Source organism: Pocillopora damicornis, chromosome 7, assembly GCF_964200805.1.
Source record: "Pocillopora damicornis chromosome 7, jaPocDami1.2, whole genome shotgun sequence".
Lineage (NCBI taxonomy): Eukaryota > Metazoa > Cnidaria > Anthozoa > Scleractinia > Pocilloporidae > Pocillopora > Pocillopora damicornis.
Window position 1 is genome coordinate 23,748,533 of NC_142676.1, and position 24,691 is coordinate 23,773,223.

Here is a 24,691-nt window from a genome sequence, read left to right on the forward strand (position 1 = left end):
GGCGCAATTTAAGCATGCGTAGTATAGAGCCCGCCATGTTTAGATTTTCCGTCATTTTTCCGTTGCTAAATGTTTTGCTGAGTAAACGGCGATGGCGGAAGTACATGTTATTGGTGAAATCATCGGTGCAAGCGGGTTCCCCTCGCATAATTTATACTGCAAATGGTCTGTCCATGTTGACGGTTTGTGGAAACTTTTAGCTGGACAAAAAGAGGGCCAAACGCAAGTGGACAACCCCCAGAACGAGGATTGTGCGCGATGGTGCCATCCCATAGACTTGCATTTTGCCACCAAAGGACTGAAAGGATGGCCAAAGTTTCATTTCCAAGTTTGGCACCAAGACTCTAATGGACGAAACGAGATTTATGGTTATGGTTACTGTCATGTGCCAACATCACCTGGAACTCACAACGTTGATTGCGTGACATGGCGACCTCTCAGTTCGAGCAAGTCAGAACAGCTTCGTAGCTTTTTTGTCGGCGGTGCACCACAGTTAAAGACTTCAGATGTTATCTACACTGGTGGAGACCGATATAAATTGAGAACGATTGCCATGGGTTCGATACATTTGCAATTAGGCGTGATAACGAGAAACTTTGATAAATTTGGGGTAGAATGTTAATATAAATATTTTGTTATGTTTTAAAACAAAATAATTGACTTTAAATCTTGCCAAGGTTGGACGAAACTAAGATTCAAAGCTTAGCTTCCTCTACCGGCTGTAGGGCTACTTCAAAATCGCAAGCTGAGGAAAGTGTTTCAACTAAAAGTTAACTTTTGCACACATGCTTCATTGTAGTTGTTGTAAACACAATCTATAAATAATCCTACCGTGGTCTATCAATCCACCAAGGGTATCTACAAGGAAGATTTATTACTCTCAAAAAGTCGCTGAAAGCCAAACTGTAATCGTGATTTATTTAAACTGTTGCATAGCTGTAATAAATACAGTAGACAGTGTGTGCTTCTTTGGTTGAAAACGTTGAAATATTGATGTTGTTTCAGTTTTACCAGTGAATGCTGAATCAAACACTATCCTAAAACCAGTTATGTCCTTGATAAAGGCTAAAAGTCCTAAAGCCCTAAAAAATGTAACTGATATTTACAGCAGTATTCTGTTGTATTTAATGACTACTCACCAAAGTGGAGGTCACTTGTGGTGGATATTTTCAGAGGAATAAAGTGACAAAGTAAATATCCACTGCAAACCACCAACACTGAGGTGAATATTTGTTTCAGTATATACTATACTTTACTCTTTCTGCAACGATTACACTATTTTCAAATTCTCCTTGTCAACAACAAAAATGTGTATTGAGAGGAGTATGAAGAATAACTTAGGAATACAGACATTAAAAGATTGTCCAGGGTTAGTGCTTGAACCAAATACACAGGATGTTTTAGTATATTTTTGTTCTATTTACCAGTGTTGTATTACCAATAATTTTCTTAAAGAACTAATGCGATGTTTAGTGTATTGTAAACTATTTGACCCTCTTGAGACAAGATTGTGGTATTCACTAGATGAGCTTCTCATTTACAAAGGTAGCCTTTTTCTGAACAGTCTTGATCAACTAAATAATCAATATTTTTAGCTGCCAAGGAGAATTGCCTTTTCAGAACCACCAAGTTAAGAAAGTCAATGGCCAACATGTCTTTTCTTAACTTATGGTTTTTTTTTTAAACTTAAAACCAGGTAAATTGTGGGGGAAAACTGGCTTAATTATATATAGTTGTGCAAAGATACTTGGCTATGAGATGCAACCCAGTACTCAAAGACTGTGCAGAGAGGTTTTTGCTGAGATAAATGACGTGCCTTATAATAAAAAAAATTCAGTAATCCATCGTCTGTTCCTGAATCTCTCAAGATTTTCCGATCCAAAACTTGAAATAAGTAACAGACAGAGAGCACATCAATGCTATCAAGGCAATGATTATGACGTCAATTATCACTATCTTACAATTGCTTCACTCCAGACTGAAACACAAGTGGCCTTCTTAATGCAAACTTAAACCCAAACGCCCCCCTTGCATGTTAAAGAAGCAAAGAGGGACATGTTCATAGTTTACATTTCATCATCTTCGAAGCCTAAATCCTCTTCTGGAAAGTCACCCACAGTGACATCTTTGGGTTTGATAAATCCTCCATATTTGGGTGGACATGTGAAGTATCTTTTTCCAGCAACACTGAAAATGGAGAACAAGCAACAGTTACAGTCATTAGACATGAAGGTATGACATGAATAAAATGAAGCTAAAGTACCCTTGCTGTGGAATTTTTAAATAGCTTTGTCTGATATAAGTCTCTCCCTGCTTGTAGGCAGGTAGAAATGGCATCTGATCTGAAGAAATTTTAAAAGTAAGATTGGCATCATGCAGCAACAAGTTAACAAAGTCAAAGTTTGATGGTATGTTGCAAGATAATATGGAATTCAGGTTAAAATTATTGACAGTGTAGATTAGAATATTTCTTTTTTTGTTAAGAATTACGAAGATTGTACTTTATCTAAAATAAATGAAAATACAAATTTCAAAAATTAAGTCATATTAAACTTCCAAATCTACATTTGACCCAGATACTCCTTTTTTATTTTTGGCTCAAACACCTCATGAATTTTGTAGACTTTTTAATCAATTATTGTTAATTTTTTAACACCAATTGAAAAGTTTTCAAAACCCACTAAAACAATTATTTTTTCCTTTCACCTTAATTGATAAACTTAAGATCATAATTTGGCTGAGGACCAAACTTCAAATTAAACTATTTTTGAACTTCACTCAAATTACACCTGCAGATATGTACAATTTCTCATTGAAATGTAGTCATGAAAAATTTAAATCAAGACATAAATAAAAAATTTTAAAAATTAAAGTTCAATACCTGCCGTCATTTTTTCCAAAAGGTTCATCATATTTAACCCCAACCCACCAGCCAGGTTTGAAGTTTGTTTGCCCTAAAAAGGAGAAATGAGAATCATCATTGGCCATTGCTGAAGAATGGAATTTAAATCACAGCTTAACAACTTCCAAATCTGAACATGTTGAATGGGCATGGCATTGTTCATCACCTTTCATAGCAACTCTTATTCATATTAAATTTGTTTATTGCATTAGATGTTGAGCACTTATAAAAACTAGTGAGCCTGAAAAGAGGTTGTTTTGTAATAATCCTGTCTTTAACTACCAAGATCTCATTAGCAATTCTCCTTACTGTCTGCCATATAATTCTTGTGATGTTAATTTGGAGAATTTGGTATTGGATCAACTAATAATCCCCTAATTAATACTTTTCTTTATTCTCATCACTTGTCTCCTTGATATTGTATGGATAAATTGTAAGGAGAAATTCTGTCTTGATCACTCACGGGACTCAACCCTTTAACTTCCAGAGGTGATTCACATGAAACCTCTCCCTATAAAATCCATACATTATTCAATAAACAGGTAATGAGAATATTTGAACTTATCAGGTACAAGCTGCCATCTTGATCTAGCACCAAGCTCTCATAACTAATTTACAAGGAAATGTGTAGCAGCTAGAGGGGAGAATTGACAATCAGATCTTGGGAGTTAAAGGGTTAAACCACTGGGTTTCAAAACAGACTCCTATCAACACATGTCCTGACTTTTTGCACCCTACAAAATGACTTGACCCTTTAACTCTTGTGGATGACCAGGAAAGAATTTCTCCCTACAGTATCAATAAAATGCCAAGCAGACAAGTGATGAGAACAAAGAAAAATATCAGTTAGGGGATTATTAGTTGATACAATACAAAATCATCGCAACTAACATTCTCAGAATTGTATGAAAGCAGTGAGGAGAATTACTAATGAGATCTTAGGAATTAGCAACCAAAATGAATAACATGACCCAACTTCACAAGAAATTCAAAAGTGACCACTTCAAACTGAAGAAACCTAGTACACGAGTCCTAAGACCCTTTCACTCCCAGGATCTCAGTAGTAATTCTCCTTACTGTCTACAATACAATTCTTATGATGTTAGTTTGGATTAGATCAGCTAACAATCGACTCATTGGTATTTTTATTTATTCAAGAAATTTGTCTGCTTGACATTGCTAGTATTGATATAATAAAGAGTAATTCTGTCTTGGTCACCCCTGAGAGTTCAAGGGCCAAAATGATCCTTAACCCTTTCACTCCCACAAGAGACCAAGACAGAATTTCTCCTTACAATATCAATACAATATCAAGCAGGCAGGTGATGAGAATAGAGAAGAATATCAATTATGGGATTATTAGTTAATCCAATACCAAATTCTCTGAACTAATATCATAAGAATTGTGTGGCAGATAGTAAGGAGAATTACTAATTAGATCTTGGGAGTGAAAGGGTTAAAAAACCCCAAACAATCACTTTCCACAAACCAAACTTGAATCACTTGACTAATCTTAAGACCTCTTCACTCCACTCTAATGATAACAATGGCTCAGGTTGTAAAAGCTTGAGGCCCTGTCAGGACTAACCTTTTGCAAAAACATGCGTGATACCCAATGCAAAAGTCTTACCTACAAACATGACTACACCCCTTCTAGCAGGAGCATTACTGACTGTGACTTCACATCGAGAACCAACAGTGATTGCTTTCGCAGCAGTTTCTTCTTGTCGTTCTTTCTCTTTCTCTTCTTCAATTTCTTCAGGAGTTTTCTCTTTAAACTGGCCCAACTTGTTTTTTTGTTTGAAGGCTCTTACCGAATCTGAAATACAAATAGTTAATTCTTGGACAGTCAAGAAAAGTTATACCAGTAGGTCTAGTTTATTGGTTATTCTGTACTTACCTATCATGATTAGCTTCTAATTTCTCCTTACAATATCACCCCTGTACCAAACTGTAAGGTCACGAGAGTAAAGGAAATGATCACCAACTAAAGCAGATTGTGATTGTTAAACAAATTCTCCTTGTCAACACCTTAAGAAATGCATGGAGAACAGTAGGGAGAAAAGGGTGTAAAGGGTTATTCCGACCCATGAAAGGTGCATATACTTGAAAAAGAAATGTCACAGAGTCTAATATCTTCTGCATTTTTAGAGAACATAAGACAATTAAACACCTTTTTTTTGCCCAAGTCAAATTGACAAGATAAATCAAAAGTTCAACAAGGTCTTGAACACAGCCAACATGACCTATCACTCTTTTTTAACTGCAAAATTGTTGGTCCATCTAAGGTTCTGCAAACTACTGTTTACTGGTGGTGTATAGAGATGTTTCTATAGTTACTAGCAGGTTGTTGGTAAGCTATTACTTGATTTAAGATTCTGGGCACCACCTTTTAGAAGCTCTACTAGTTCAGCTTACCAGATCTTTTAGAGTAATCTTCAGTGCTCATCTCATACTTTTCCACAGCTGATAAATCTTCAAATTCACCAGCCTTTTTAGTGGGATCTTTATCAACAACCTTGAGAAGGAGAATTCAAGAAAAATCAAGCACTAGTATATATGTATGTACTTGCGACATTAAGACAGGCTGATTGGAGGCCTATGTAAACAATAACAAGGCCAGACCACAACACTGGGAGGTCTGTTCCTTACTCTTGGCCAGATTTGTGTGGGTAAAGAGAATGTCAAGGAGACTGCCATGAACTGTTTGAATGCAACCATGATAGTCAATGAGAGTGAATGAAAGTTGAAACCATCATGACTATCATCAACTATCATGACTGTTTAAACAGTTGTGTTAATCCTCTACACAGTGGCTAAATATTACCAGGGGGCTACTTGGTATAACATCTACAAAAATAATTCAAGTAAATATACCTACATGCAGTCTCATATTGTCATCAACTGGATAGGCACCCAACATAGCATCTTCGTTGTTGAGAATACAAAGAAACTTCCCTTCTTTGTCCAATAATTGAACTTCCATTGTCATTGCAGAGCAGCCAGTGATTAGCTCCAATTTTCCCTACAAAAAAAAAACAATTATTATAATAGAAATCCAAAAATGTGTTCAGTATATTTTTTAAACCAAAAATCAAGTCAGAACCTCCAAATGTGATTTATCACATCATTTTCAAGAAATTGTTTTATATAATTGCATAACGAAATACTTCCATACTCTGTCTAAAATAAAATCAGTTACTTATTTGTGCTGATTTAATATATTAACTTAAATTATTCATTTCGTTATCTGTTTCCAGCTTCGAAATCGTTTAGTATACAAGCAAAAATCAACGAAAACCACTGAAGTAACGACGATCCAAAGCAGGGTGACATAAAGGGCGATTTTGTTGGAATTCAAGCGGAGTTTTTGTTCACTAAAAATGAGTAACTTGCGATTTGAACAAACCTTCAGAAGAGAAATTGTTTCGTTTCTCTGAAGCCTCTTTTCCGATGTAAAAGAGGTCACTGAGCTTGTAATCTGAACAAATACGGTATTTGGTGTTTCCATACTAGCCATGTTTGAGAGAGAAATATGAGGGAAAACTAAACTATTCGACCGCAATCATTAAGAATCGAAGGTTTGTGATAGTTAGTTGGCGACTCTCGAAGCTTATCGCGGGCTCAAGGCTTCCAATTGCTAACGATTGGTCAAAAGTAAGCACGTGATTGGAGTCAAAATATGGCGGCAAGCTGAGGGGAAGGTTGTTGAATGTTATTCTCTTAGAAGTATTTTCATCGGAAAAAACAAGAATGCGTATAAACTGTGAAATGTCGATCGTAAATCGTATAGCTGCTTCTCACAACGTGCGAAATGCAAGCAAGCCTGCGCGCGCCTCTTTAGCAATCGGGCGAAAAGATTCTTCGAAACTTGACGATGAGAGAGGAAAGAACGTGTTTCTTTTAGTTTGTACAGCAAAAGAGAGGAATGGAGCTAAATACAAGGTGTGTGGTGTGCGAGGCTGCTAAATTTGAGCATTCTCTTCCTTATAAATTTGACTGCATTTTGTGTGATTTTTAATTTTTTTGATAGTACAAGTACAAGTATTATTTCGATGATTTTTATTTGTTATCGATCCTTTGAACTCGTTACAGATCAAAGAAAACCTGCAGCAGGTCTTCTCCAAGTTTCTCGAAAAAGGCAAAGCTACGATTCGCTTTAAAGAACCTCCACACGACCTCTTCATCAACAAGGTATTGACTGCCGAATATGCAAAAAGTAGTCTCTGATTTAGCGCATAGGGTGGAAGAGGGGATGGGGTTACGAGAAGAGAATAAGGAAGGGGGTGTAAAGAAAATGATTGCAGATGTCCTATTAGATGACTTGATTTTGATCAATCCAACGAATTAGTAGCTTCAGAATGTCTATAACAATGTTTCCTGATGTCGAAAGCATATTGTTCATCAGCTGTTGTGTTGAACAGTAGTTTAATTGTTCTGAAGTTTCTTTTCAATTCTTTTCATTTCCCCTCCATCCTTAGCACCAAGAAACTATGGGGAATTACTAAGTTAATTTTTTCATTCCCTTGTATCATTTGTTGTTTACTTTGTCAACAGGCTGACCCATCAAGTCTGAAAACATTTTTATCTTTACTCAAGCTTGGAGATAAAGCATTGGAAAATGTCAACCTATCCTGTCTGGTTCCTGCAAAGATCTCTGAAATAGAAAAGCCCAAAACTGAAATGGTGATCAAACGTAGAGCAGATTATCCTCTTGGAAAGCCATTTCCAAGTAAGCTTGACAAGTTGACTGTAAACAACTGTGGAATTGTGCGTATTGAGGCACGCATTTTACAAATGAAGAGCTTGTCATGTTTGAATGTTGCTGACAATCAAGTGAGGGCAATCCCTTGCAGACTGGCCAGTTTCTCAACATTATCAGAGCTAATTTTGCATGGCAATCGGATCAGGGAATTTCCATCTTTGTTGTGTTCTGGAAGCTTAGCATCATCCTTGAAGCTCTTAGATCTCAGTCAAAATGAAATCAAGCTTTTACCTGTGACATTCTGTAACTTAAAGAACCTTGTTCACTTAAAACTTGATAAGAACAGTCTTCACATGTTACCAATAAATACTGGAAGTCTTTCACATCTGAGATTCCTCTCTGCCAGTCATAACCAGCTAAAGGTCTTACCTTACAGCCTATCCAAGTTAAAACTGGATTCCATTGATGTATCTGCAAACCCATTTTTAGCTCAGGATAAGTGGTACAACATTAGCAAATTGGCTGTTCCATCATTGAAGGAATGTGCAGGAATTGCTGTCAAGAAGCACAAGTGAGTATTACTAACAAGTGATCTTGAAATTTCATTGAGAATTTCCTGTTATTTTTATTATATGGAAAGATAGTTCTGAATTAATTCTCGGCATTCTGACAAGTTCTTACCTTGTTCAGGATTTTGCCATATGAACAAACTGTATATCTGGTATATTTTTGTTGGTGAAAGCTGGAAAATTCAAAATAAACAAGTTTGTAATTAACTTCTAACTAACCTTGCTTATATGAGCTGTACTTGGAGAAATTGGCCCTCAGTTGTTTTTGTACAGACCATGCTGCTGTACATCGTCTGTAAATAAAATGGGCCAAAATTCTCCAGTTCAGACCTCTCACTCAGGTTAGGGAGAAGTTATTACTGCTGAGGTTTATGAGACCTCAGGACGGAGTTGTAGGGATTTGCCAGCCATGGGGGTGGTATTCCACAATTGAAGCCTCAGGGTACCCCAGGCAACCACATCCTATTTGGCTCCTTTAAACTACCAAGATCTGACTGTTAAGTCTCCCTTCTAACAGCCAAACATTTCCTTGTTAATCAGTTCAGAGAATTTGGTGTTAGATCAAGGTGGCAACTTCTACCTGATAAGTTTGAGTATTCTCATTACCTGTTTGCTGTGTAATGTATGGATATTAAAGGGAGAGGTTGCATATTAATCACTTCTGGGAGTTAAAGTTCCTATGACTTATTTTAGTGCTGTCTCACTAAACCTTTTTTCAGACAGAACAGTTAATCAGAGAAAACGGTCACAGCCACTGGTCATGTGTCTCCACATTGAAATACAAACTCCTCTTTTGCAGCAACTTTTCTGACTACTAATCTCTTCTCTTCTTCCGGCAGGTGTGCATACTTCAAACAACTCATTCCATCCTCTCTCTGTGTATTTCTGGACACAGCAAAACAGTGTTTTTGTGGAAACTACTGCTTCACATCGTGTGTCCACCACATTATAACTATCAATATTCATCAGCTAGCTCATACAGTTGTGTCTGCTTGTCCTACACAAAGCCACATTCCAGCAGAGAGTTTTATTTGTTCTCAAAGATGTCTTCAGAGATCGCAGAATAACAAAAGACCTTTCTGGAGATAGAAACCTTTTGGTCTCCATTTGTCCATACTGGTGCATGTGAAGGTAAAACTTTACTTTATCCTAAAGTGTGTGAAATCATTCCAGTTAACTTATGACTTGAAAGACATTCCTAGTTTTTACTGATGACAATATATTATCACCAAACACATTCTTTCTACACCTCATTTTGTTCTACTCTTAAAAAAAAATTGTAATGCTTTCAACATACTTTACATGACTTGAATCAGAAAAAAATGGACATCTAGTCACAATTTTTAGTGAATATTCCATGTACGCATAAAATAACGCATAGAATTTTTTTCCAATAAAATTTTGCCGTTTTTTGACAAAACTGTGTTCTGAACTATCTTCAGTTCAAAGATGTAAGTTTCTAAAGAGTTGCTGCATCGGTGGGGACATTACAAAGTAATTTGGTTGTATTAACTGATTTGATTATGTAAACTGGCCACCGTAAAAAGTTTTTAAAATTTTTGTTCTAGAATTTTGCAGGACTCTCCAACCACACGGTATCAATGCTTTCCATTCAACTGCAGTCAACCCTGTATTAAGTGGCAACGTATTAAGCTGTCGGTTTTCTAAGTCCCAAAATTTATACCCTTTAACCCTTTAACTCCTGTGAATGACCAAGACAGAATTTCTCCTCACTGTACCTATACGATATCATGTAGACATATGATGAGAATTAAGAAAAATATCAATTATGGGATTACTAATTGATCTGATACCAAATTCTCCAAACTAACATGATGAGAATTGTTTGGCAGACAGTAAGAAGAATTACTGTTGAGATCTTGGGAGTTAATGGGTTAATTCCTGTAATTTTTATTTTATTAAGCGGTCACCTCTATTTAGCAATTTTGGTCACCCTTTCCCGAGTCCCAATGGTCTGTTTGTATTGCCCTCTACCTGTACTGAATGGTCACCTAAAGTGGAACCAATCAAATTAAACTAAGAATGATCTTTAAGGTAAAATTATGGTCTATATGCCGAAATCAATGTAATTAGTATTTTTGAGCAAGTTGTGGTACATTAAGTGTTCCGTTATGACATAAAATGCCGATTTTTATCGTTTTTTTACAATAACCCTTTTCTATGAAACCGGTATTAAGCCGTCAACTTGTATTTAGCGGTCGCTCCGCCGTTCCCCTTGGGTGACCGCCTAAAATAGGCTCAAATGTGATTTATTGTTTTGCTAGTGCGCATATGCAATAACTATCCACATCTAACGCAATAAGAAAAGGTCCGTGCGGGCAAATATACGAAATTCCGTGCAAATATATGAAATTCATATATCTATCTATATATATGAAATTCATATATCTAAAATCTTCAAAACATCGCTTGTTAGGTAGTGTTAGTGCTCGTAGATAAAGTAACGCAAGAAAGATGATTTCAAGAATGATAAATATATATATCTTTTAGATTGTAGTAGCAAGTATTTCGCGCCGAAGGCCCTTTTTTCATCAGTGGTTCTTTTCATTTTTTGGTAGGCCTTCCGACGGCTAAAACTGACTCAAATTGCTTTTAGCTCTTTGAAGTGCAGCAAGCTTTACAAAGCTTCCGGCATTCGAATGCCATCTTGACGCACAAAGCTAATTAATTGCTTAAATGTATTGATGAGGTTTTCAATTAACGCGAGCACATGATTCGAAGTCTGTGCGCGTACCAGCTAAGAAAGCTCACCGACATCTAACATATGGCGAGAAGAACGCGTTTGCAGGACTCATCCACAGACCAAGCAAGATTTAACATTCTGAACCCGGAGGCAGCGTTCTCCTCTTTTGACCCTCAACCAGGTTCCCTCCAACAACACTGCCGCACATTCATTCTACAAGCTGTGGGTTTGAAACGACTGGCGCGCATCGTAGATCTTCCAATTCCAAAGACAATGATCAACTATCTAGCCAATCAGCTCACTGCGGACGATTTCTTTGTAAACCGAAATAACTTGAGCTCAGAGAACATGTCGAATTGTGTTTATCCTGCTAAGTGTCTTCTGGACATGTCAGAGGTATTGCTTAAGTGCGTCATGCCTTGTTTAGTAGATGATCACTTTCAGGCCGCTATGGAAGCTTGGAAAGATGTCAACCATCCAAATATCATGCGTAGTTTTCTGCGCTTTCATCAAGGTGGTACGGAAATAATTGTATTCGAATACCCTCCAGTTTCACTGGAGGATATTATCAGGGAGCGGCGAGAACTACGGAGGCATTTGCCCGAGTACTTGATATGGAAAGCGTTTTGCGAATTGTGCTCCGCTATGAAGTATCTGAATGAGAAAGGCATTTTCTACAAGACTGCTAAAGCGACGAAGCGTATTTCCTTCGACGAACATGGAAACCTCAAATTAGACAGTGGTTTGCTGTACCAATCATCCCCGGAGGATACGATGAATGACCCTGATGTCAGGGTTGATGGAGCGGGGTTCTATTCCCCCCCGGAGGTCATGAAAGGACACGCCTTTGGCCCCGAAAGCCAGGTGTGGCTTCTTGGATGTTTACTGTACGAGATCACAGCACTTGAACCCGCCTATCAAGTTGAAGGGAATGACATGTTTACTGCTCTGGCAAACATTATGGAGGGCAGACCGCCTCCAGATATCAATGAAAATTTCTCTGACGAGCTTAAAGCCACGATTCGTGATTGCGTCAAAGGTGACCCCGATCAGCGACTGAGCATGGAGGAGCTTATGAACAGGGTTACCATGGTAAAAGAAAGAATGAAGCATGAATATCAAGGACCTGAAATTGTCGATCTATAATGCAGGACCAGAGAACTTCTGCCACGTTTATGGGATAGGAGAATGTAACAACTCTTTATTTGGTCAGGGGCACATTCACAAAGTGACCGAAAGCTTGGACAAAACTACAGGATCCGAAGTAACATAGCATACTCTGGCATCGAATCAACATTACTAACAGTATTTAACATTTGGTTGAAGTTATGATACACTTCAGCTATCTTGAGTCAACTTACAATCTTATTGTGCACTTTACAGGGAAAAAAGGAAACAAAAACGTTTTCCGGATCCTTTTTGATATGTGCAAGTAACTATTTTGTACAAATCATTTCAAAATTATGACAATGTACAAGTTTAATATACGATGGAAAGCTGATCGAAACAAGATGTTCTGTTCATATATGTAGAATAAAAGGAAACATCGGCGGAAACAAGTTCTTGTAACAACTTAAAAATTAATACGGTAGATGAACTCGGGTTTGTGTGCAGCTTTTTTTCATTGTCATCTTCCCCCCCTTCCCCCCCCTTCCGTCTTTTCCTTATCGCGAAAGTCACCAGAACTGCTTTGTTGAACGATTTCTTGACACTTTTGATTAAAATATGCAAGGCGAACCATTTTCCGCCATTGTACCCTGGAAAAAAAGACTTTCCTATTGTTGATAAGGGGAGCAATATATCTCAATTATTCTCTAAGAAAACAGCGACCGACATTCCAACTGCTTAAATTTATCTGCAGTCGCCAAATTTTTAACTTCACCTGGTTCATTTTTGTCACTTACCTTTTGTCACAGTTTTTCGTAGATTGTTCTGTTAGTGCTGGTTTGGTTTCGGTTATCCTTCTCTACAAAAATGACTTGCTGTTGTAAAGAAAGATCCCCGTTCTGTTTGACTAAATCATGTTACTGTTTTGTGAATAATTTATCACAGTCTGTTCTGCAAAATTGCTCCAATAAACTGCCACTTTGTGTTCTATCAAGGCATCTGCCGTCAAATTCCGAATATACAGACAGTTAATAAAACGCGTCAATTGAATTTACAGCTATTAGTTGAGCACCATTACGATGCTTTGTTCTAATAACACTTTCACCACCTGGCTCTCGGATCAGCTTTTTGATATTTATCATAATATTAATCATAACCATCACTATTTTCTCAAATGTGATTGGTGCATCAGCTGCTTTATATTTCACTAATCATTCTATACAGTTGTAATCGGACAGTTGGTTGTAATCAGGCACCTGTAATCGGACAGCTGAAGCGGCCAATCAAGTCCACTCAGCTAAATCCACCAATCACAAAATTGATCACAATAACCATAGCAACAACCACTTATCCTGGAAAAAAAAAAATAAACTGGGGAATTTCCAAAATGGAGGAATTTCTTACTTTAGACATTGTCTTTACAAGAGATGTTTGTCCTAAATGTATCTTTTTTCCGGAAATTGTAACGGTTAATAATTTGTAACAGGAATTGATGTCGTCCAATCCTGTCAGTAATCGTACTCGTGATAGACAAATCGACGATTTTGATAATCACTCGTATGATTACAGTCCGAATTGGACTCCACTCGGTCCTATTACCATTATTAATTGTAAACGGAAGAAAGTTACCAGAACCGTTGAGGTAGTTACTTTTCCTTTCCCATAGATCAGTACTTGCCTCAGTAAAAAAAACAAAAAACAAAAAACAAAAAACAAAAAACAAAAAACAAAAAACAAAAAACAAGAAACAAGAAACAAAAAACAAAAAACAAAAACAAAAAAAAACAGAGAGGGTAAAGACCTGGGTAAGACTTGCTCAGAACGACAGGCAAGAAAAGAAATAGCTTACGAGCATGTCCTCATTAGTGTTCCAGAACGCGCGTTTCTCCACACGCGGGAGGATTTGAGACGAGTCGAGATGTGAGTGGAGTCTGAGACTAATAATGGAACCCCCTGCAGACCTCTCATCGCTTCGCGTAGCTCAATGCCTCATAATTCCTCGCTGGCGGAGGAAAGCTCGTTCCAAAGTACTGACAATAAGCGTCTGCTCGTAGGCTTAAAAAATAATAATAAATAGGCTCGATCTTTCGGTATCATGAATCCACAAGACTTTGACGAGATTCAACTAAGTTTATTTCCTACTTTGCATCCTTCAAATACAACTAATTGATGGTGTCAAGAGCACTTTTGTTCGGATACACCACGCTGATACAACAGAGAACAAATCATCTAAAGCGAACCCATTAGCTGTACTCTTCACTTGTTTCGGCTTCGTCCTTTTAAAATCCAAGACAGATTTAGCTGTGATGGGTGGATTGACCTTCCTGTACAACCCAGCGTCCGATACCACCACCTCCACCTGGAAAATCAATTGATTAAATATTAACTTTTTCCCAAAAAGTTCTGTCTGACGAGCGCTTAGGCACGAAACTCAGAGTCACAGAGAATCGACGCGTTCTCTTTAATTCTTTAACTTATGTATACTTAGCTCTGCTACCACAACATTGAGCACTCATCAGGGGATATATATATATATATATATATATATATATATATATATATATATATATATATATATATATACATATTTTTTTTTTATGCTGTCAAAATATTTTTCACTTATTTTAGATCCACCTCCGCTCATTTCGAAGTTATCTAAAATTGTTTTCTAGATTGTCTTTTATCTCACTCTGTTCCTGAATACGTACTAAGCAGTACTGGCCGACTCTAAATACTATTCAAAAACTTGAAATTCCTGTTAAAAAAACATTTTTTTTTTATCTTAAAGAGCCTGATCTCTGGTTCTCTGGAAAGCTCTTATCTTTCCGATCCCGCGGGTTGCGATACCTCATCCCGTACCGTACCCTAAACTCTTATCCCGTACGTTTTTAGATCTTTGAACCCTGAACCCATCTGCCATAAGATAAGGTTTCTTACCATAGCGTATAATATGATCAAAAGCTTGGGTGGACCGATATTTTACTGAGCTTCACTAAGCAGTTCTCACGGCATGGTTTTCAAAGGACTTTGTTTGCTTACCACCGCCAGTTCCAAAGGCACATTTTACAGGATCCCCTCCGGAAACGGAAATTTTACTCCTCGGATCTCCGATGAGTTTCTTGGTGAAGATGACAACACTGCCCCCAGCGCCACTTCCCCCAGGGGCTGATCTGTGACGTTTCCGGTTGAGACATTGTCCAGAGTTTCCTGGTAAAGTGATATTAAAGTATTAGCTCCATAAAACAGCCAGGACGCAGATTTACAATGTGGAACAATTTATCATTTTTAGTTACGTCCTGCGCTGCTTTCCTTTACATTACACAGGCATTTTCAGCTCAGAGGGTGCAGTTTTTGACCAATAGACTCTTTTATCTTGTTTGTTACTCATTTAGGTCTGATAAGGGAATCGCTTTTTACCATTTAGGTCTGGAATAAGGTATGGTTTGAAAATTATCGAAAAACTTGGTCTTTCAACAACTTTTCTCTGAGAAGAAGGATTCTAGGTTTACCCATTAAATTCCCAAGATCTGGTTTTTAATTCTTCCCTCTATCTACTAAAAATTTCTATGTAAGAAAATTGTAAGAATTTAGTGTTAAATAAAACAGTATTCTCTGTTTACTGGGTAATGTTTGGGTAGTACATGGAAAGGTTACTTGTTAGTCACTTCTGGGAGTTAAAGGGCGGAGACTTTGGAGGGGAGGGGTAGGTTTTATGCTTTTCTGGATCGTACCTTTCACACTGATGGTCCCTTGTAGTACAAGTTTCCCAACCTGTAAATACACCAGTCCTCCTCCACTTCCGCCTTTCCCTCCAGGGTTGGGGTCATCTCTGAACGCACTTGCTCCTCCCCCTCCACCTCCCCCTCCGTAACTCAGGTGAGTCTTGAAGTTGGTATTGCCAAATTGGAGTCCGCCTGAATATAAAAAAAAAATAGTGGCCTCCGTGGACCCTGAAGGTGTCATTGATGCTCCCAAGGCAGTTGCATATTTGTTAACTAATTATTTCTTTACCTATACAGAGAACGAATCCCTCCAGAACACCTAGGTTTGCGGTAGGTAAGAGATTCAGTTATAGAAGTTTCCTCGCTTGAAAACGTTAAAATTTGTCTTAAAACATCGTCATTTAAGTCCATGAAAGACGTTGACGTAAATAGTCCACTTTGGCAATTAGCCTAACAGCGTACAATTTGGAAGAGAAATAGCACCAGAAATCATATGGCTTTTGTCTTCCCCGCTAGACTACAAGATTGGCTGCATTTTGAGAATCTAAACCTTTCAAAGATTGTCTTTGAATGTGCTGAAAATCTGGCCAAGAGTTATGAAAGTTGTAAGTTATCTGGAGCAAACCTTTATTTCAAGATAATCCGAAATTAAAATGGTCTCCTTTACCGCGCTCTATAATTGTTCAACAAAACTCGTGCCATTCTCTCAGCCAATCAGATTTAAGACTAAAACCAATTGCAATTTGATCATGGGTGTTGTTGTTGTTACGATTGAATGCTGTTATTGCTTTTGCTTTTGTTTTACAACGCTCAATCGTAATGTTCCCTATGGATGCTTGAGCCCAAACCCTTAGTCAAATCAGACCTAAAATTCAACATCAAACCAAAAGAGCTGACTGAAGTATCTTAGCTTCAATCACTTTGAGGAAAAACACAAAAAGAATTGTCTACTTACCTCCTCCACCACCTCCACCGTAATGATTGCCACAAGAATCACCTTAAAATCGAATCAAAGATACCAATATTATCCATTACCTTGATTACAGTTTAGCGATTTAAGCTAAAAATGGCATCAATTTTCATAAGAACCTCCGTTATTATCTCTTAAAAGGCTTTCCAGTGTGATGGACTACACAACTTAATAATTACCTCCTCCACCTCCAGAGCTAGATGAGCCCGCGTTACCACCTGATGCTGACTTGTCGTAACAGTGGGGAGCTTGTTTAGGAGGCCATTTCCCTGCACTCCCTCCATTGCCACCATGTCCTCCTGGGCAAGACGACTGACCCCCACCCCCAGCGTGAATACCGATCTACAAGAAAATGGTGGAAGAAAGCCTTTGAAAAACTCTTGTTTACAATGGATAGACAACTCAGGTTTAATTTTCTTGTCCGTAAAAATTTGACGCACCTGTAGCTAGATGGAGGTTGAAATAACAAAACACATATTTGCGTCTTCTCAGACGGTCGCAACGGTAACCTAAGCTCTGTCTTCACACGGTTTTCACTCCTATTCATACGAAAATTGATGACTTACGTTTCCAGCTGATCCTCCCTTTCCTCCATCTTTACCACCACACCCACTGCCTCCTCCCCCTCCCCCGCCACCGGAGAAATGTCCACCCCCTCCCCCACCGGCTGCACCATCGTCTCTGTTGACAGTTGAGTCTCCTCCTCCGCCGCCGGCATTAGTTCCTCCCGGACCTCCTTTAGAACCTGCCGGAAAGTTTTTGTTACAAGGTTAAGAAATACTCTTCCACTCATCATGTGAACTTAGTAAAATGACCTTTTTTCGCCAACAAATTCTTGTTAATTTTGTGGGCTGAGTTTCCTGACCCGAAAACGGAAAGTCTAGTGTTATGGTACCATCAGAAACTTAAAAGTTTCCTTTTCCATCCAATTACTACAAAAGTTTTAAGAAAAAAACTCACATTCATTGTTGTATATTGAACAGAACGTTTTCTATGCAAATTTCCAAACCTGATTTCGCGACTCTATCCGAGTTTATTTGTCATGAGTTGTCCTTTCACTGGACACTTGTCTGTTTCAATTTGGTTGTTTGGGCGCCCAGTGATTCAATCGACCTTCCTGCTGATTCCTTACTATTGACTTAAATTAAGACTATACCACAGATCATTTCACGTAGTTTAAGATTTATTTTCAATCATTTGCGCCTTCCAGCGCGTAAAACAGTCAAGGTAATTTCTTTTGAATTCCAACTGGTTTCTAGTGGCATTATCCGCGCTCTGATTAACCCTTGTAATACCTTACGCATGCATACTAACCTACTCTTGTCTTTGGCCCGTCCCCAGCCCCTCCACCACCAATTCCGTTCGTGTTCTTTGCCCAGGGTACGGAAGAAATATCTCCTCCTTTTCCGAGTAACGCGTTTGCCGGACAGTCGAACGTTTCGCCTCCGTACCCTCCACCCCCACGGGAATCACCTCCAAGGCCGCCTGTAAATCCTGAAAATCAACAATACCGCTAAGAAGTACTCTATATCAACACTTTGTTCACAAGTGAGTGCGCCACCCTGCCGCTCCTCCTCCCCTTCGATCCTGTTCCCTCACGGCCTGAATACGACATGTAGAGGATATGATAATGCACATCAAGGGAACAAGCTGTCTAGGTACAGGTGGAGCCAAAGGATTCCAAGGATTGTTAGAGCCAGGATCAGAGTAGTAATTATAATAATTTTACCAGGAAAAAAATGTTTTAGCTTGGACGTAGTCTTCAAAACAGCTATTAGTTTTGCGCAAACACCATAAAATTTGTGGCTCTTTAAGTAAACTGAAGGTGGTCAGATTCAGACAACCTTCGCATGCCCTCATTTTGTCAGAGCTTTCGTTATTTTTTTGGACTACTCTACAATCATACTGTCGATGAATTTAAACTCAACTGTAGACCACCAACAGCATACCGCACTCGCCGTTCAAGATCAAACTGAAAATCAATCTGTTGTGAAAATTTGATAAATAATATTCTAGTCTGTTTAATTATAGAAGAAAACTCGCGAATAACTCATTCGAAAGCCAGAGCCAATATAATTCCTGTTTCAACCTAAGACATAAACAGAGGTGTGAGAAGTTCTAAAATGCTCGTACCTTTTCCAGTCATATCTATTTTGGAAGTACTATCGATCACCAGGTTGTCAGCCTCAAAGGCCAGAATTCCTCCAAGGCCATCTTTCTGTTCATCACATGTCAGGACACATTTGTTACGTAAAGATACTTTGTCAAATGAGGGAAGCCTTTGAGCGATCAAACATGTTAGGTGGTCCTTTTCAAGATTCATCGTAATGGGTTTGTCAAAAACAACTCGGCATTGTGATCTGTAATCATACAAATAGAAGGCACTGATTTATGGATTGATATAGAAAATTAATAGTTAACTAAAGAACTAGAGAATGGATGGGTTGGCGAATGAATGAAAACATTACTTCAAGGATATCTCTATAGCTGCAACCGTTTGGTCAGTTAGTAAGTTATTCTGTCATTTAGTCATTCAGTCACTTAGTCGGTGAGTCAGTCCGCCGGCTAAACATTCAGTCATCCAATGGTTGCCCAGTTTGTCCATATTACTCTGTCAGAAGCCAGAATCCATTCGGAAAATCTATTAGACACTTAGAACGTTTGAGTGTAAATTATTTACAATCAAAATTTTACTATAATAATATTGAAAATGTTTGCTATATATATAGATACGTAGTTCTCAAAAAAGATTTGGGCCACAAGTTTCCTCTAATTTTCACTCTTACTTTTCGTCTCCAGCTATCGGTGTGACGTCTTGTGCTGTGACCACTTCATATTTGCCATAATTGATCAGTCTTCCTTTGCTAACAAATAGTAAGAGTTTGTCTCCAACCTCCAGGCCGTCACATGAATACAAATCCATGGTTTCTTCAGTGATAACGGCAACTTTCCACGACTTCGAGTGATCAGTCTGACACAAGTTGACCGTTTGTCCATCGCATACAAAGCCATTTGCTATGTTGTAAACATAAAAATTATTCAGGGAAAACTTCATCCCACCATAAGATACGAGAAGTAGAATTTTCCCAAGTGGGCGGTGTAACATATCTGAGATCTAGTCCTATGTGAATTGCCAGATAGAGTCCAAAATATGTCCCACACTTTTCCGTAGACTCACTCATTGTCTTCTCATAAATATCGTACTACAACTCCCTTCTATTGCCACCCAATTCCCGCGGGAAAAAACAGCTTTGTGTATTTTTCACATCCCTCAGTTTGCTTGCGAAAGTGGCAATGCTAACTTAACCCAGTCCCTCTCCGTTGTGATCAAAGTCGAGTAAACAGTGAAAATAACTTACTCTCGACATCGGTGCAATCCGAACATCCTAAGACTCCCTACAGACAAAGAAATAGATGTTTTCTCGTTTACTTTGTGAAAAACGGAGCACAATATGTGTATGTATACTTTTAAATATACAACTATCCTGCGAGCAGTAACCGGCATTTCTTAGCTCGCGGGAAATCACGAGGAAACCCTGAGCTACACACACCGACAAGAAGTCTGCAAGGGTCTAGCACTGAAAATGAGTTAGGGCCAGACTCCCAGCAAACTTCTCTCCGACTTGTTTCAAATCTTTCCGTGGGCGGAGAAACGTGCATCCTTCAGCGCTGATCGACAATTAGGGGCCGATCGAGAGCTAACATACAACAGTTACAAACTACAACAGTGAACATGTGCTACACCGTCAACTGCACTTGTGTACGTAACAAGATTTTCCTTTCCGTTTGGTCAATGACTATGTTCGTGTTTAGTACTATTTTCTGCGTCGCACCTTTTCGAAGGTCAGGGAAATTCAAGCCGTTGATTTCTTTTCTTCCTGTTTATCCTTCAAACCCTGGAGGGGATCAATACTTAAAATCTTTTCACGGTTTTATAAGTATCTGAGAAGGCGGCTGCGCTCCCGTTGGTCGACTAGTGTGATTAGGTGAAAGCACGTAGACACGGCTGTTATGTAATAAATTACTGTGTAAGCACATGTTTTAGTTTTCTTGAGTCACCTTTTTCCTAATTGATCTACTTAAAACTGCCATACCAACATGAAGAAATACTGACCGAATGGATGAAACATGCCAACCATAAAAACAACAGCAGCAGCAAATGAAGTTTGTGGATCATCTCCCCGTCGGCAGAAGAGCAGACTACAATACAACTGGCTTCTATTTGCTTTCAGCCCTACGCGATGAAAAAAGGAAAAGTGCAACAGTCTAAGAAATGAGTCAAAGGACTGCAGTGCATGGGGTGATTCTCAGGTCAAAATATCCGAAAACATGCAGTTTCTTTTAAGGAGACAGGGCCTTTTAAAAAGGTATCTGGGACTTGAGAAGCGTAACAGCGGGAGGCGATATCGTGAGAACGTTATTGAACGCGTAGTAGGGGTCATTAGATATCTCAATTGACATTTACCTTAATAGATTATGTATGAACTCAAGGGTTCACTCTATTGTTATAAATCTATTTCGTCTTTGTTGACGAGTACAAACCACAATGCTTGTGCCAAATAGCAAATTGTTAACCCTCCATCTGTTTCTTATAAATCAGAAACCATTGGAAATAATACTCAAAACACTTCTCGGCTCGGCTACTTATCGTAAAAGTGTGCTAAACTGTTGATTAAAAAATTGTAGACCTCATTTGCAACATTAAACATACAATAATATTCATAAGTGGGTCTTAGGAATTATTCTAGCCACTGAGAACGATGACATAATCGATCTTTAAACATTGCTTTGGACTTGAATTTTTAAATAGTGACTGCAGGGAGCGCTAAGAAATAAACTTAGGGCTGTGCAAAGTTTCCTCAATCTTGAAATAAATTTTCTGTGTTCGGGGGCTACATCGATTTAAAAAAGTTAATTACTTGGTGTAAAGTAAGCTATATACATACCAGCAAAAAATCGCGTCTGAGTAAAAAATCAGATACCTACTTTAGCCTGACTATGATAGACAGTTGTACCCACACAATTTCTTGCAAGAGAGATGTGTCGCCTACCTAGTAACGAAGAAATATTATTCCTGACTCTGAGGTTAAACAAATTCGTCTCAGCGCATATGCAGAATCCTGCAAGTAATGCAAAATAATAATTAAAAAAAAAACAGGACGTGTCAAGTTATGTAGTGTTGGTTCTGTGATTCGATTGGTTAAAAGCTTGTGACTGATGGCGAAATTTTGCCATACTCTGTGATCTTATTGGTTGGGACTGTTTAGATTGACATAAGGCTTAGAGCTGGGTGCGTCAAACAGTTGCCCATTGAAGTCAAATTAAGATTTCCCGAATATTCTCTGTTCAACTTGATAAGCTCCGCTAACCGGAAATGGCCTTAGGAATGAAAGCACCCACGTAAAACGGGAAAGTGTCATGGGTAATTCATGCGTTGACCCCTCCACTTAGCACAATGGCTTTCGTAATCGAAATTGAACAAATAATGATTACAACTGAAGCATTTCGTCGAATTTAGAAGTAAACTCCCCTAACTGTGGGGCTTCATCGAAGCCCTGGTGCAGCATATCCTACGCCGTCAATCTAGCTGTTAGACAGAACGTTAGCTCGCTAACTGTCAATATTTCCACGGGTAGAAATAAAGCGGTGGAAAGTATTAAACTGGACTGTGCAAGATGGAGCTTACGGAAAGTTACTTTTGGGGAGAGCAGTTAGTGAACAGAGTGATATAGTTTTTTTTTATTCTATGGATTTTTCACGTGGCAACTTATCAACTGCTTTGTATTTTGATTTTCTCCAACTTTGCTTATAAAAAATGCTGTGACTTATTTTTCACGTTTGGTTTCCTCCGAAAGGTTTTTGTAAGCTTCTTTTATATAGGCTTGATGAACAATTGGTTGGATTGTTTTAAAAAGGACTGCAGTGCGTTGGGTGATTCTCAGGTCAAAATATCCGAAAACAGTTTCTTTTAAAGAGACAGGGCCTTTAAAAAGGTATCTGGGACTTGAGAAGCGTATCAGCCAGAGGCGATGTCGCGAGAACGTTCTTTAACACGCTGTAGGGGTTATTAGGTATTTTAATTGACAGTTACCTGAATAGATTATGTATGAACTCAAGGGTTCACTCTATTGTTATAAATCTACTTTGTCTTTGTTGATGAGTAAAAACCATAATGCTTGTGCCAAATAGCAAATCATTAACCCTCCATCTGTTACTTATAAATCAGAAACCATTGGAAAAAATACGCAAAACACTTCTCGGCTCGGCTACTTATCGTAAAAGTGTGCTAATGAGGAGTGTCTCGCTTGAAAGGAAACATGAACAAACTGTTGATTAAAAAATTGTGGACCTCATTCGCAACATTAAGCATACAATGAGATTCATAAGTGGGTCTTAGCCATTATTCTAGCCATTGAGAACGATGATATAATCGATCCTTGAACATTGCTTTCGACTTGAATTTTTAAATAGTGACCGAATGGGAGCGCTAAGAAATAAACTTAGAGCTGTGCAAGGTTTCCTCAATCTTGAAATAATTTTTTCGTGTTCCGGGGCTACATCGATTTAAAAAAGTTAATTACTTGGTGTAAAGTACACTATATACATACCGGAAAAAAATCGCGTCTGAGTAAAACATCAGATATCTACTTTAGCCTCACTATGATAGACACTTGTACCCACATTATTTCTTGCAAGAGAGATGTGTCACCTACCTAGTAATGAAGAAATATTATTCCTGACTCTCAGGTTAAACAGATTCGTCTCAGCGCATATGCAGAACCCTGCAAGTAATGCAAAATAATAATTAAAAAAAATAGGACGTGTTAAGTTATGTAGTATCGGTTCTGTGATTCGATTGGCTAAAAGTTTGTGACTGATAGCGAAATTTTGCCATACTCTATGATCTTATTGTTTGGAACTGTTTAGATTGACATAAGGCGTAGAACTGGGTGCGTCAAACAGTTGCCAATTCAAGTCAAATTAAGATTTCCCGAATATTCTCTGTTTAACTTGATAAGCTCCACTAACCGAAAATGGCCTTAGGAATGAAAACACCCACGTAAAACGGAAAAGTGTCATGGGTATTTGATGCGTTGACCCCTCTTCTTAGAAGAATGGCTTTCGTAGTGAAAACTGAACAAACGGTAATTACAACTAAAGCATTTCTTCAACACTTCAGGAGTAAACTCCCCTAATTGCGGGGCTTCATCGAAGCCCTGTTACAGCATATCCTACGCCGTCAATCTAGCGGTTAGACAGAACGTTAGCCGGCTAACTGTTAATATTTCCACGGGAAGATATGAGGAGTTGGAAAGTATTAAACTGGATTGTGGAAGATGGAGCTTACGGAAAGTTACTTTTTGGGGAGAGCAGTTAGTGAACAGAGTGATATGGTTTTTTTTTTATCCTATAGATTTTCTACGTGGCAACTTATCAACTGCTTGGTATCTTGATTTTCTCCAATTTTGCTTATAAAAAATGCTGGGACCTATTTTTCGCCTTTGGTTTCCTCTGAAATTTTTTTGTAACCTTCTTTTACATAGGGTTGATGAACAATTGGTTGAAGTTGTCTATTCATCTCTATCGGAGATATTTGTCGTAAATTTTTTTTTTCGGAAATTGTAACGGTTAAGATTAATTTGTAACAGGAATTGGTCGTCCAATTCTGTCAGTAATCGTACTCGTGATAGACAAATCGACGATTTTGATAATCACTCGTATGATTACAGACCAAATCGGACTCCACTTAGTCCTATTACCATTATTAATCTTAAACGGAAGAAAGTTCAGAGCCGTTGAGGTGGTTGCTTTTCCTTTCCCGTTGATCAGTACTTGCCTCGGTAAAAAGAAAAAAAAAAAAAAAAACAGAGAGGGTAAAGACCTGGATAAGACTTGCTAGAATGACTGCCACGAAAAGAAATAGCTTACGAGCATGTCCTCATTATCAGTGCTCGAGAACGCGCGTTTCTCCACACGCGGGAAGATTTGAGACGAGTCTAGGAGAGGTGAGA

At 38.3% G+C, this 24,691-nt stretch overlaps 5 protein-coding genes across 9 annotated transcripts; 3 read left to right on the top strand and 2 right to left on the bottom strand.

Moving 5' to 3' along the window:
* Positions 1 to 34: 34 nt before the first annotated feature.
* LOC113682237 (B9 domain-containing protein 2) lies at positions 35 to 1,387 on the top strand. Its single transcript, XM_027199389.2, has one exon. The coding sequence runs from the start codon at positions 92 to 94 to the stop codon at positions 620 to 622; it is 531 nt and encodes a 176-aa protein (XP_027055190.2). The 5' UTR covers positions 35 to 91; the 3' UTR covers positions 623 to 1,387.
* Positions 902 to 6,517, bottom strand: LOC113682236 (tubulin-folding cofactor B). The gene is made up of 6 exons (XM_027199388.2): positions 6,312 to 6,517; positions 5,784 to 5,927; positions 5,321 to 5,420; positions 4,533 to 4,721; positions 2,882 to 2,954; positions 902 to 2,187 (listed from the first exon to the last, which is right to left on the bottom strand). The coding sequence occupies exons 1-6, from the start codon at positions 6,420 to 6,422 to the stop codon at positions 2,067 to 2,069; spliced, it is 738 nt and encodes a 245-aa protein (XP_027055189.2). The 5' UTR covers positions 6,423 to 6,517; the 3' UTR covers positions 902 to 2,066.
* Positions 6,518 to 6,575: 58 nt separating this feature from the next.
* Positions 6,576 to 12,436, top strand: LOC113682225 (leucine-rich repeat protein 1). Of its 3 annotated transcripts, XM_089212414.1 has the most exons (5): positions 6,581 to 6,847; positions 6,998 to 7,096; positions 7,460 to 8,178; positions 9,016 to 9,307; positions 10,756 to 12,436. In XM_089212414.1, the coding sequence occupies exons 1-4, from the start codon at positions 6,656 to 6,658 to the stop codon at positions 9,263 to 9,265; spliced, it is 1,260 nt and encodes a 419-aa protein (XP_089068540.1). In that variant the 5' UTR covers positions 6,581 to 6,655; the 3' UTR covers positions 9,266 to 9,307; positions 10,756 to 12,436. The 3 variants fall into 3 exon arrangements, with proteins under 3 accessions (XP_027055175.2, XP_089068540.1, XP_089068541.1); XM_027199374.2 differs by lacking the exon at positions 10,756 to 12,436 and having other exon boundaries at positions 6,576 to 6,847; positions 9,016 to 9,596; XM_089212415.1 differs by lacking the exon at positions 10,756 to 12,436 and having other exon boundaries at positions 7,502 to 8,178; positions 9,016 to 9,596.
* Positions 10,962 to 12,436, top strand: LOC113682224 (serine/threonine-protein kinase Nek7). Its single transcript, XM_089212416.1, has one exon. The coding sequence runs from the start codon at positions 10,962 to 10,964 to the stop codon at positions 12,024 to 12,026; it is 1,065 nt and encodes a 354-aa protein (XP_089068542.1). The 3' UTR covers positions 12,027 to 12,436.
* A 1,661-nt stretch (positions 12,437 to 14,097) lies between these two features.
* Positions 14,098 to 24,627, bottom strand: LOC113682217 (uncharacterized). 3 transcript variants are annotated; one of them, XM_089212446.1, is made up of 14 exons: positions 24,609 to 24,627; positions 23,393 to 23,461; positions 21,731 to 21,799; positions 20,794 to 20,913; positions 20,039 to 20,075; positions 19,466 to 19,694; positions 18,813 to 19,039; positions 17,994 to 18,173; positions 17,246 to 17,424; positions 16,859 to 17,021; positions 16,665 to 16,706; positions 15,719 to 15,901; positions 15,027 to 15,194; positions 14,098 to 14,346 (listed from the first exon to the last, which is right to left on the bottom strand). In XM_089212446.1, exons 4-14 carry the CDS (start codon positions 20,854 to 20,856, stop codon positions 14,285 to 14,287), a joined length of 1,533 nt encoding a protein of 510 aa, XP_089068572.1. In that variant the 5' UTR covers positions 20,857 to 20,913; positions 21,731 to 21,799; positions 23,393 to 23,461; positions 24,609 to 24,627; the 3' UTR covers positions 14,098 to 14,284. The 3 variants fall into 3 exon arrangements, with proteins under 3 accessions (XP_089068572.1, XP_089068573.1, XP_089068574.1); XM_089212447.1 differs by lacking the exon at positions 24,609 to 24,627 and having other exon boundaries at positions 23,288 to 23,395; XM_089212448.1 differs by lacking the exons at positions 23,393 to 23,461; positions 24,609 to 24,627 and having other exon boundaries at positions 21,626 to 21,761.
* Between the last annotated feature and the right edge of the window lie 64 nt (positions 24,628 to 24,691).

What these genes read in the sequence shown, in the direction of transcription:
- LOC113682224 (XM_089212416.1), top strand. Translation starts at nt 10,962, where the DNA reads ATGGCGAGAAGAACGCGTTTGCAGGACTCATCCACAGACCAAGCAAGA.
- LOC113682236 (XM_027199388.2), bottom strand. Translation starts at nt 6,422, where the DNA reads ATGGCTAGTATGGAAACACCAAATACCGTATTTGTTCAGATTACAAGC. An exon ending in AGATTACTCTAAAAGATCTG is followed by an intron (nt 4,722 to 5,320) that starts GTAAGCTGAACT and finishes TTTGTATTTCAG; the next exon opens with ATTCGGTAAGAGCCTTCAAA. An exon ending in TTTGGAAAAAATGACGGCAG is followed by an intron (nt 2,188 to 2,881) that starts GTATTGAACTTT and finishes CTCCATTTTCAG; the next exon opens with TGTTGCTGGAAAAAGATACT.
- LOC113682237 (XM_027199389.2), top strand. Translation starts at nt 92, where the DNA reads ATGGCGGAAGTACATGTTATTGGTGAAATCATCGGTGCAAGCGGGTTC.
- LOC113682217 (XM_089212446.1), bottom strand. Translation starts at nt 20,856, where the DNA reads ATGATCCACAAACTTCATTTGCTGCTGCTGTTGTTTTTATGGTTGGCA. An exon ending in AATAGATATGACTGGAAAAG is followed by an intron (nt 18,174 to 18,812) that starts GTACGAGCATTT and finishes GTTGATTTTCAG; the next exon opens with GATTTACAGGCGGCCTTGGA. An exon ending in TAGCTCTGGAGGTGGAGGAG is followed by an intron (nt 16,707 to 16,858) that starts GTAATTATTAAG and finishes TTCGATTTTAAG; the next exon opens with GTGATTCTTGTGGCAATCAT.
- LOC113682225 (XM_027199374.2), top strand. Translation starts at nt 6,656, where the DNA reads ATGCGTATAAACTGTGAAATGTCGATCGTAAATCGTATAGCTGCTTCT. An exon ending in ACGACCTCTTCATCAACAAG is followed by an intron (nt 7,097 to 7,459) that starts GTATTGACTGCC and finishes CTTTGTCAACAG; the next exon opens with GCTGACCCATCAAGTCTGAA. An exon ending in ATTGCTGTCAAGAAGCACAA is followed by an intron (nt 8,179 to 9,015) that starts GTGAGTATTACT and finishes TTCTTCCGGCAG; the next exon opens with GTGTGCATACTTCAAACAAC.